Source organism: Olea europaea, chromosome 16 (genome assembly GCF_002742605.1).
Source record: "Olea europaea var. sylvestris chromosome 16, O_europaea_v1, whole genome shotgun sequence".
Taxonomy (NCBI): Eukaryota; Viridiplantae; Streptophyta; class Magnoliopsida; order Lamiales; family Oleaceae; genus Olea; species Olea europaea.
The window spans coordinates 6,541,936-6,553,062 of record NC_036252.1 but is presented as its reverse complement, the minus strand read 5'-3'; the positions used below and the strand labels follow the sequence as shown (position 1 = coordinate 6,553,062).

The 11,127-nt window shown below is 35.7% G+C and overlaps 2 protein-coding genes across 5 annotated transcripts in view; one reads left to right on the top strand and one right to left on the bottom strand.

Moving 5' to 3' along the window:
• LOC111411922 (la-related protein 1A-like) overlaps positions 1-8,373 on the top strand; it is an 11,713-nt gene extending 3,340 nt beyond the window's left edge. The window contains exons 5-15 of one of the 4 annotated variants that reach the window (XM_023042594.1): positions 107-178; positions 335-897; positions 2,973-3,042; positions 4,320-4,415; positions 4,492-4,826; positions 5,008-5,151; positions 5,328-5,391; positions 6,990-7,135; positions 7,261-7,365; positions 7,596-7,608; positions 7,870-7,961. In XM_023042594.1, coding sequence (XP_022898362.1) covers positions 107-178; positions 335-897; positions 2,973-3,042; positions 4,320-4,415; positions 4,492-4,826; positions 5,008-5,151; positions 5,328-5,391; positions 6,990-7,135; positions 7,261-7,365; position 7,596 — 1,596 coding nt within the window. In that variant the 3' untranslated portion in view covers positions 7,597-7,608; positions 7,870-7,961. Of the gene's footprint in view, positions 1-106; positions 179-334; positions 898-2,972; positions 3,043-4,319; positions 4,416-4,491; positions 4,827-5,007; positions 5,152-5,327; positions 5,392-5,791; positions 5,876-6,989; positions 7,136-7,260; positions 7,366-7,595; positions 7,609-7,869 lie in introns of those variants that run through there. The other 3 variants (XM_023042593.1, XM_023042595.1, XM_023042596.1) reach the window with 3 other exon arrangements.
• Positions 8,374-9,065: 692 nt separating this feature from the next.
• On the bottom strand, positions 9,066-11,127 carry LOC111412795. Its single transcript, XM_023043696.1, has 2 exons — positions 9,651-11,127; positions 9,066-9,563 (listed from the first exon to the last, which is right to left on the bottom strand). The coding sequence occupies exons 1-2, from the start codon at positions 10,740-10,742 to the stop codon at positions 9,402-9,404; spliced, it is 1,254 nt and encodes a 417-aa protein (XP_022899464.1). The 5' UTR covers positions 10,743-11,127; the 3' UTR covers positions 9,066-9,401.

The following is an 11,127-nucleotide window of genomic DNA, read 5'->3' as shown; positions in this document are numbered from 1 at the left end:
CGGTGGGGAGGAGTATTTAGGTTTCCTCCACCTGCGAGCTTGATTTAGCTCCTCAAAATTCTACCATTTTAGCATGTGCAGTTATTCTCTATGCTCCCCTTTTCAGGTTAAAAGGATGAACACAAATATACCATTTATTCTGGATGCATTGCAAGCTTCAAGTACTGTTGAAGTGCAGGTTAGATAAATGTTTCCTTTCTTTATTATCCCCCAGTTGCGTTTCTACTTCTCTACTACTGCATTAGTTTTCCCATTTTAGAATTCATGTTTTTTTAACCGTCATTTTGTTTATTGAAAATATTCCCTTGATGTGCACTGAATTTTATTTCCACAGGGTGAGAGGCTGAGGCGACGTGATGAGTGGTCAAAGTGGATTCCATCTTCTGTTACTGATAAATCTTCTTCTCTAGTTCCGAATGCTCTGAAGAATGATGAGCTTAATGATAATAAAAAGGACAGCTCTGAAGGAATAAATGCCTTTTCTTCTCCAAGTGGAAGCTCTGTGGATCACCTACCATCAGGTGAAGATTCTCAAAAGGAGTCATTTAATGATACAGAACAAAACAAAGATAAGGTTGTATTTGGTGGCAAAACCCAAGCACCTGCTTTTGGAGACTGTAATTCAAGTGTGGGAAAGGACTTTGAGGCAAATAATAAACATAATGGCCTTGACCTTAATAAATGTTCGAGTTTCCCAGCCACTACACAAGGAGCTGATTCTGTGAAGTCGAGCATTATTGAAGGCTCTGAAAATATAAAGACACCATTGCCTTCTAATTTTGCTGCGCAGAATCTGGATGACTCATCTAATGATTTTTCAAGCACATTCATGCTTGATGAAGAGCTAGAACTGGAGCAGAAAATATTATTGAAGGATCATCCTTCTACTGTAGGCAGGTATTCCGTACTTGATTTATGACTGTTTATCTGCAATCCTTCTGCATCTCTGTTCTTCTGTCTGTCGCTAAATCTTTATTCTTATTTCAATCTTTTTATCTTTTTTAATGAAGCCCATGCCTTAAAAGGTTAAACTCTGAATTTTGATCCCCACTTTTTCAATAAGAAAAAAGAATGTCATTGCATGATTTATTTGCATGGAACTTGAGGTACACTTTTGCCTCTATTTTGCATCATGTACTTCATCAAGATAAATGCTGATTATTGGCTTATTAATACTCTTTATTTGGACTAAGTGGAGTGGATTTCAAATTTAAGGTCCTGAATCCCCTGAAACTGTCTTGGCAATTTATTTCTTGATGGATTTCAATTATGGGTAAAAGTTGATTTTATGTCCTCACAATACCAGTGTTAAGCCGCAGCAAATTCATTATACTCTCAAATGGTTTCATTCTGGACTAATTTTGTGGGGGTGGGTGTCATGAATATGTATCTACAGAAGAGTACTGTGTTATTCAACGGTAGGTTTAGATCAATTTCAATCAGGAAAAGATTAGAAAATTGCCGTTGAGATTTAGCCCCCGTTTGGCCCCCATTTTGTGCAAAAATTAACTGGTGGAATAGTGTTTTTTTAAAAATGATTGGTTGAAAGAGAATGAAAAATTTTCGATTTACGTCTAATATTATTTTATGGAAGATTTTGTGGTTGAAAATAGGAGAGAGAAAAATAAAATGGAATGGAATGAAAATTAATGGGGGCCAAACGGGGGCTTATATCAGAGTTTCAAAATGCAACATTAGAATATTGACTTTGGGTCTTGATATTTCAGCTTTGTTCTTTAGGTAAAAGACCTAGATTGTTGTACAAGACCCCCCCCCCCCCCCCCCCCCCCCCCCCCCCCCCCACACCCAACCTAACCCCCGCGACAAAACCCTTATATATAACGAACCTTCTTCCTCATTTCCCAAACCCCTCAAATTCCACTCTTCTTCCCCCCCAACCGATACTTCCTTGATCTGAGCTGTGAAAACAACAATCCCTAACCAACTGGAACAAAGGAGAATTAGTTTGTATAAGGCTCCTTGAAGGTTCCTTCCAGCTAAAAATGAAAAAAAGTTGTTTTTACTTTATATTTGCCTTAGAAAGAATATGTTTAACCAAACCAAATTTCCCTTACCTTAGCTCTACAACCATTTAACATAATTTCCGTCAATGAGCAATATACTTCTTTTTATGCAGTCAGCTCTGAATATGCATATATACCTTGTGGTTAATTAAGAGACTAATTTTATTTGGAAATATGAGTCATTTTCAACATTCATAGAGAAACAAAATTACTTTGGTATTTCGTGCTTTACTTCCTAGTGCATTAATTGGCTTTTAGGAAGGTGAATAATGTGTTTCTGTAGGATGCATCCTGTCCATTTTGTAGCTTGATGGTATAGCTAACCGGTGTGCCATCAATAAGGTCAAGGCATTAAAAATGGCCATCTTTTATATATGGCTGGGAGACTATTTGAAGTCTTCTTAGCAGCAGATGATTGGATTCTGTTGAAAGTAAAGGGAAAAAACAAAAGCTGCACAAAAGATTAATTTGAAAATATGAATTTGAGGTTGTATCCTGGGCATACTATCAGATTCTCCCTTTGTCAATTTATGATTGGACTTTTCAACAAGTGGTGGAGTACATTTTTGGAGAACCTGTTCGACTGTAGTACTGCTGAACTTATTATCATGTAGATGTTATGGACAGACTGTGTCATTCCATTTCATTGGGCTCTCAATTGAAGTTTTCCTTCAAAAAAGTGGTCACTTTTGTTTGTCCTTTTTTTCCTCCTTCTGCACTAAAAAGATTTATTGATACTCTTTTTATGTAATAAAGATGCTACAATTCTTTAAGAGTACAATTGCTAGGTTTAAAAGCTTTAAATTTCGGACACAATTTTAGTATTCCTTGATGCAGAATTGCAGTTCATATGTTGTGCTTTATAGTTTTTGCTGTTCATTGCCTTTAAACTTTCTTACGTTGGCTCTGACTTATCTTCTTCACAACTTGGTGCCATTACTCCAAAAGAGTCGATGATGAAGATGATGAGATCGTTGTCAATGATCAAGCTGTGGAGAGGCTAGTAATTGTTACCCAGGCAAGTCCATGAGCTGCATGGACCCCAGTATATTTTGATCTTTTGTTGTATGGAGTGGCTCAAGTCATTTTCAGATAATGCTCAATTATGTTAATTATTATGATGTTATTATGCTGTTCTGTTATTTGTAATTTCCATTCCATATAAAGTGAGAAGATTGTTGCAATCATGATGAGGATTCACTCGAATGTTAGAAGGTATAGGAAATGAGTTCTGACTTTTTTGCAAGTACACCATCCAACAATTCATTTTTGCAGATTGCAGCAACTTTCTTGTTTGTCGCGAAGTCAAATATTTGAGGAGCATAGTCTTGCTTTTATCTGTTAATTTTTTACACTTGATCTCTTCATGTGAATATGTAAGAAACCACACATTATACAAGGTTAGTTTACAGTTTGTGTCCCTTGTTCTTTCAAGCTCCTAGGCAAGGCTTAAGCCAATAATTCAGAAAGTTTCAAAAGTTGCTGTAGGAGTAATATTCTAGTTTGTGGAATTGGATAATGACATTGTACAGTGTTGGCCTTTGCTAATCCTGGAAGGGCACATAAATAGATACGGGGGGAGTGTAGATTTTGAGATCTTGTGGACTGTGAATTATTGACATGTCTAGCAATTATTAATAGGAAAATAGTTCTCTCAGTTTCTAAAACACCAAATATCCTGGACTTATATTCCGAGATGCTTGATTAATTAAACGACATTATATCTTTTACTCCAATATGATTGGTGATGTTAAAAAAGAAAAAAAGAACTAGAGCGCACTCCAAACTGAAACTCTGTTTTTTATCTCTATTTTCACATGGCTCATTCACAGTAAAATTACATTCTCATGCCAGGAACATGTGATACCGAATTATTTGATTCTGTTTTGATTTAGGCAATAAACATCTTTCTCATTGAACTCATATTTGTCTGCCTGAGGTGCATTTCTTCCAAATTATTGTTCTTAATTTTTTCAAATAATCTGAACTGATACTAATATTGTTGATCTTATTTACCTATGGTATAAATAATAATTGTTTTTTCACAGGGTTTCTGTGAAAGTTTCCACTAATTAGAACGTGTTTTATAGTTTTTTTCCTTATCATTTGGGGCCTTTCCATTTTTCCATTTGTTTTCTTCCTTGGGACCTTTAATGGAGAAGGAGAGTGGGGTTTTACATAATTTATACTGAATTTGAACAATTTGATGAAAGCTTTTTGCTGAGAAGTTGACCTGAAGATACGTTTGCCCATTTGCTGGTTATTGTTTTATGACTAACTAGATGTGTACTACAGAATAGTTGGGTGGGTGAAGTACAAGGGGAAGAAGCACAAAGAATATCCAGTGAGCTTGCTTCTGCTATAAATGACGGCCTCTACTTTTATGAGCAGGTTGATTTGTTTTCTATTTCTACTACATTTATACTTATATAAAAAGCAATTGCTTTTAATATTTTGCTTTTTGCAGGAGCTGAAGTCAAAACGATCTCATCGTAGAAGTAATAAGCCCAATAATGAAAGCAGGAACGATATTTCCAAATGTTTAGTTGCCAGTGTCGCGGTATCAGATTCAAGGAATCATGAACATTCTTCTTATGGCCATGAGGAGCCTGGCAATTTGAATTCTAGAAGGAAGCAAAACAAAGTCAGTTCCAAGCAGCAATATATTCAAAAGCAGCGACTATTCTCTGGAAACGTTAAGGGACAAGGAAGCGTTAGAAACTCTATTGGCGTGATAACTGATAGTCCACCTAGAGATTTAGTTGGTTTTTTCTTTGGTTCTACTCCTCCAGATGGTCACGGGTGAGTTCAGATCATATTCGTATGTTCTTATTTTTCTTCAACGTCTAGAATAATTTTATGTTGTTTGAGTAAAAGGTAAGTTTTCTGAAGCAAATAGTTCATTTCTGTAAACTTTTTGCTTAAGGTTTATTTGCTAATTATAAATTTAAAATTTTCTAAAGCTCAACTCTCGATTACCCAGGCTGAGGCCTTCAAAGTTGAGTGCTTCACCTCACAGCAATCTTTCTGGAAGCAGTCCGCCTGTTGGTTCGATGCCAAAGCCATTTCCGCCATTTCAGCATCCAAGTCATAAACTTCTAGAGGAAAATGGCTTCAAACAGCAGCTGTGAGTAGATATATTTTAGACACACCGTTAGGATACCAATGCATGTCTCTATGTTTGGTTATGTTGGAGCACATAGTTAGCATTTCATATGCGTGTGATTGCCTTTTGCTTTGAGATTCCAACATCTTTTGTTGCTCATTAGATTTTTCAACGGGGCTATGGATTCTTCTCTGCAGGTATAAGAAGTATCACAAGAGGTGCCTTAGTGAACGTAAAAAATTGGGAGTTGGTTGCAGTGAGGTATTCTTTTAAATATTTGCGCAACATCTTTAATTGTTTGTTAGACGTATAGTATGATTTTACAAGTTCTGGGAAGAAATTGATGCAGAAGATGTGCTTAAAAAGAAGACAAATTTTGTACTTCGTATACAGCAGATTTGGAAAAATTGAATGAGTTTTTCCTTTTATCCTTTTAGTAGACTGCTGAGATATTATTGCACAGGATAATATTTTTGAGAAATTAGAGAGTTTTTTTGTGAGAAAACTCTGTTCTCTATTGTTAGAGGATACCCTTTATATAGGAAATACACTTGCTGATTTGTAGCCCTAATTTACAGTCATTATTGATGATTTACAGTGATTTGCAGCCCTAATTTGCAGCTCTAATTTACAGCATACAGCCCTAACAGTTGATTTACAGCTCTATTTACAGTGATTGATTTGTGCTGATTTACAGAGATTGCAGCCCTGATTTACAGCCTACTTTCTTTAACAATTTTTAGGAGTGAGTTTTTGTTTTTTCCAATAATTGCTAGATACGGGCAATCTATTAGGATTTTTCTTACTTCTAGTAATGTTGTTTCGGTGCTTATGAAGAATCCTAATTGGTCTTAGATTAATCTTTTAACTTTCCTAGTTCAAGTCCTAGTTTTGGTTTAATGGGACAGACCTATTTGTACAATCTCTGTATTCTCATGAAGTTAACCTGATAAAAAATTGATATTCTGTTGTGTGTTCCCTTATTTGGATTTTTGTTCTTTTCCTTTAAGTTTCTTCTTTTTATCCACCTTAGTCTAAAGCATTGTTCTTGAGTACACCACCTATCGAAACAACCCAATAAAATTATAAAATTTCCTCCCCCATCCCTTATTTTTTGGGGAAATCATCCTAAACCCATGCCCACTGGAGTCTTTACAAGAAATTTTCTAAATCTGTACGCCAGTAGAGTCGTTAGAGCCTAAAAATCCAAACAGGAAGACAATGGAAGTTTTGTATTTTTCAGCATTTTCGATCCTATGGAAAATTCTCTATAAGACCTTTTCCTTTCTTTGCAAAATCATTCCTAATTCATCACCAAAATCGTTTACCATGTAATTTACATCAAATCCCATGTTGGTCCATCATAAGAGTCTCTGTGAAGGAGTTTTTACAACTCTCATGCATCAGAGATTTAACGTTGTTTTTAGATCAGCACTTAAGACTTCTGCGAAGTCTCTTAAGGTTATTGGCTTCCCCTTTATTTAGTGTAATTCAAGATATGTTCACTGTATCTTATTAGAGGGAGATGTCATTGCCTCTTAGATAAGGGGGTGGGGATGGAGATGGGGATGGGGTTTATCTTCCCTGTTAGCGTCTAGGAAGCAAGTGCACTATTGTTAAATATGCTGAACTTGCCAATTATTTTCTTTAACTGGACATTTTACCAAATTTCTCTTTTAAAAGGGCATACGAACTTACTGGTGGACGCAGTGTAAAATTTCTCTCTTTTTCTTCTTTTTAAATTCTTCATCAATCCACCTGTTTATAGCAGATTGGATTATTTCTGTTGCTAGCATGGCATTGCTTCTCTTATGATGTGCATGCTCTTTATTTATAAATGGCTCGTGCAATTTTTGCAGGAGATGAATACACTGTACCGATTTTGGTCTTATTTCTTAAGGAACATGTTTATTCCTTCCATGTATAACGATTTTCGGAAGTTTGCTCTAGAAGATGCTGCTGCTAATTATAATTATGGGATAGAGTGTCTATTCAGGTTTTATAGGTAAGCTTCATGCGTTGCTTGTTTGTCCTAGTTTCTTGCTGAGAGTTTTCTTTCTATTCAACTACTCTTCTCTGACAAATGCCTTTTTGTTTTAAATTGTTTTATCGCTTGTTTTCTTTTCTTAGTTATGGTTTGGAGAAGGTATTCAAAGAGGATCTGTACGAGGACTTTGAACAGCTGACACTTGACTTCTACAATAAAGGAAACATTTATGGCCTCGAAAAATACTGGTAAGTACATTATTGTTAGTGAACTATTTTTTCAGTGAACATATTGTAGTCATTATTTTCTCTGGATGATTAAATAATACACGTGAACACGACATTTTTTTATAGGCTGTGCTTGGTGTACATAATTTTATGTTGAGTGGGTCTCACACGCATGTGAGTGTGTGAACACCCCATTATGTGTGTAAAATTATGTACAAGTAGCTTTATCCTTTTTTTATTTAAAATGACAGAATCCTGAACCAGGTAAAAAGGTCTTAGCTATGTGGCAAAGCTTATATCTTCCTCTTTCTGGTAACTCGGGTTCCTGTTTTATGCAAAGACCTTACTGGCACTTGCAATCTCATCTACAATCCTTCGACTTGTTTTAGTACTTGCACATTTTCTCTCCCTACCAGATTCTTTATCTCATCTCCCCGTTTCTGTTTTACGTTTTACTCCTTAATCATTATTTTTCTTATATACTCCTCCTGACTTTGGCTGTTACTTTCGACAATTTCTCGGCAGGGCATTTCACCATTTCCGGGAGGCACGTGACCGTAAAGAACCATTAAAGAAACATCCAGAATTGGATAGACTGCTCAGAGAAGAATATCGTAGTTTGAACGACTTCAAAGTTAAAACGTCCGCTGCAAAAGAAGATAGTCACTAGCCTTGACGCTTTATGCTGCAAAGTTACATCCAAAAACTGACGATATTGCAATTTTGGGAAGAGAAATCTAACAGGTTGAAGAACAAGCTTCCATTCGTTTGGGAAATGGAATGACTTTGTATATAATATGTTGACAGGTACTAGATCTTTCGTACAAGAGGTTCAAGGGCTCTCAAGCAGTTTTTGGTGTTCTCCAGCTGCTCGATGCATTTTCATTTTAATCGGATTTATTAGTTGTATATAAAAAAAAAAAATGGAAAAAAACCCCAAAAAATGAAAAAATGAAAAAATGAAAAAAAATAAAAAATAAAAAATTGTATAAACTTGAAATTTATAGAGATTATAAACAATAAGTTCTTGAAAATTATCTTGACTTCCTCTTGTTCAAGTGAGTAGATTATGGTAGTGTGAAGTGAATGGTGTTCCGATTCTTCGTATGATGTGTCCTTTGAAGGTACATTTAGAAACGGTATTAAGTGAAATATTAACAGTAGTCTCCGTGTGTGTGTGTGTGTGTGTGTATTCCCCAAATGGATTTTCAACCATTTATGGGGTATATAGTTTTTATGAAGTTTTCAATTATACGTTTTATCATTTTTTTGTGAAAATTTAATTTTTAATCAAACTAAATAGACACTGAAGTAAATTTTTTTAGAAAATATTAAAACCAACATTTAGAATTGGTTTTGAAATGCCTTCTTGATTTTGATATTCTTAATGAAATAAAAAAATTTGTATAAAGTTAATTCGATAAGTTTAATTTCTTTATTACAAGAAAGAATCAAGCCAAAATTTGTTTTTAATGGAAATTTTTTGAAGAGAAATTTTCCATGATTGTTTTGATGGATTGAAAATCAAGCATTTGTGTTGCATTTTTCTTGTCAAAAGTAAATTTCTTGCAATCATGTTACATGTGCAGAGATTTTTGTTAGACGGTTTGTCAAATTGTCAATTGGTACAATCTTATTAAAATATTGGACAAAATACAAATTTAAATCAGCCAATCACTTATTGCCACCTAATCATCTAAATGCTTTTTGTACATTTCATATGTATAAGAAGCTTAATTCAACTTCTTGAAAATGATTCTCGTATCTAGTACTATTATGATAGCCGAGTTTTCTACAAGATACACTGTGAATGAAGAGAACCCTCAGGAACTTTGAAGCGCATTTTTCATATCAGCTCCGAGTCTATAGAAAGAGGCTTAGGCATCCTTAAAGGTAATAATACGCACATGCAAATGTCACGAGTATCTCTACTAAGCGTTTTAACCATCGGATAGTCAGATATATACATGTATATTCACATGTGATGCCAAATAATTTGGAAGAAATGCTGTTCATCGTCGTCCTAGTATCAACAAGTATGCTTCAAATGGACATATCTAGCTAGCTGAACTGCCAGGCTCCATCCCATCTTCATCATCATGGTCAGGCGGCTCATTGAGGTTGAATTCGAAAACATTAGGGTCTTCTTTCTCTTCGTCTGTAGAGGTAACTTGGTGGGATCTTGGAACATGATCAGCATGATTCTGAAATCCAGAAGCCTGATCGGGAGGGAAATTATTGTCGCAAATGATAAAGTCATAAATATTATAAACTGCTTTTAAGCTAAAAGCTGATTTTTTACTTACACTGTTCACTTCCATTTGTTCTGTGGCATTGGCATAAGCAGCTCCATTTAAAGACGGATCAGCAACGGTATTGTAAATCTTCACCTTCACCTTTTTCTCTTTGTGGCTACTTGATCTGTGCCGACCCATTGCTTGGCAAGTTGGAAAACTCTTCTCACAAGTGCTGTAATTGTCTTTAGCAGCCTCCGGTTCAACAGGGGTGAAATCCAGTAGTGATTCTGGATCCATTGATTTCTTCTTGATCATCATAGAGCCATTAGTACCAGATTCGTAAGGATTATCACCAGGATTCATAGAGCTATTTGTTGAATTTTCTGTTTGAAATCCAGGATATAGTTTTCTGTTTCCTTTGCCATTGTAATCTATTCTCCTGAATTGTTTACCACCAGGGTTTTCATCCGCTCTTTCAAAGATTTTCAGCTTTTTAGCTGGTGAATTCCTTTCATCTGCAAAGGAAAGCACCTCATTATTCTTATTCGATTGAAAATCTTGATTAACACCATCGATTTCACCTTCCCTAACCTTAGATTCCAGATCTTCACTAGGTTTCTTGGAATCTCCATTAATAAGCCTTAGAAATTCCTCTGAACTTGGAAAAGGCGACAAACCAATGACGGGTTTGATTGGTGTGCGGCTGCCCTTAAATTTGCTGCTATTGGCTTCACCTTCCTTAACCTTGGAATCCAGATCTTCACTAGGTTTCATAGAATCTCCATTGGAGGCGCTCATGAGCTCATGTAGAGAAGCTAGAAATTCATCCGAAATCGCAAGGAGCGGCGAATCAATGACTTGCTTAGTTGCCGCCCGGCCGCGCATACCTGTCACCTGCCACTTCATAGATTCGTTCAAACCAAACACATGACCAGAATTAATCCGATCACCATCAAGAACATGTGAAGGAACCCTATTCATGGCCTCAAATTCCATCTTGGATTTCTGCTTCTTGACAGAGAAATCTCTGTTGGACTGAGCATGAGCTCTGTTCATGTGGTCTCTCAATGCCTTGCCGGAGCTGAAGGTCATTTTGCACTCCACACAGTAATGATCCTTCACTTTTCGGCCATCCTTCTTCTCATCCGAATTTTTTTTCATGTTTGGTATCTTGAACTTCACCCGCCGTTTCTTGATCCTTCTCAATTCTCCAAAAAAAAAATAAAAAAATAAAAAAAAATCAATAAAAATGATTACTCAAATAAATCTTGAAACAGATTTTGTACAGAGAAAATTATTCTTCCAACACAAACAAACCCTAAAGAAAGAATGAAGAGGGGCAGTGAGAAAATACAAGAAATTTAGTTAAAGGTTTGAAATTCAAAGAGGGTGAAAATTTTAAGAGTCAGAGAGCTGGTGTATTAACTTGCAACGAAAGTGAACGAAATGGAAACAATAGATCAAGAAACGAGGAAAAATTTTCAGACCCAGGCTCGAAATATTCAGATTACAATAAACCATGAAGAAGATAAACCCATATCTTGTA

Excerpts from the sequence above, each read along its gene's own strand:
- LOC111412795 (XM_023043696.1), bottom strand. The coding sequence starts at position 10,742 with ATGAAAAAAAATTCGGATGAGAAGAAGGATGGCCGAAAAGTGAAGGAT. Across the intron at positions 9,564-9,650 it reads AACAAATGGAAGTGAACAGT|GCTTCTGGATTTCAGAATCA; the intron begins GTAAGTAAAAAA and ends CCTCCCGATCAG.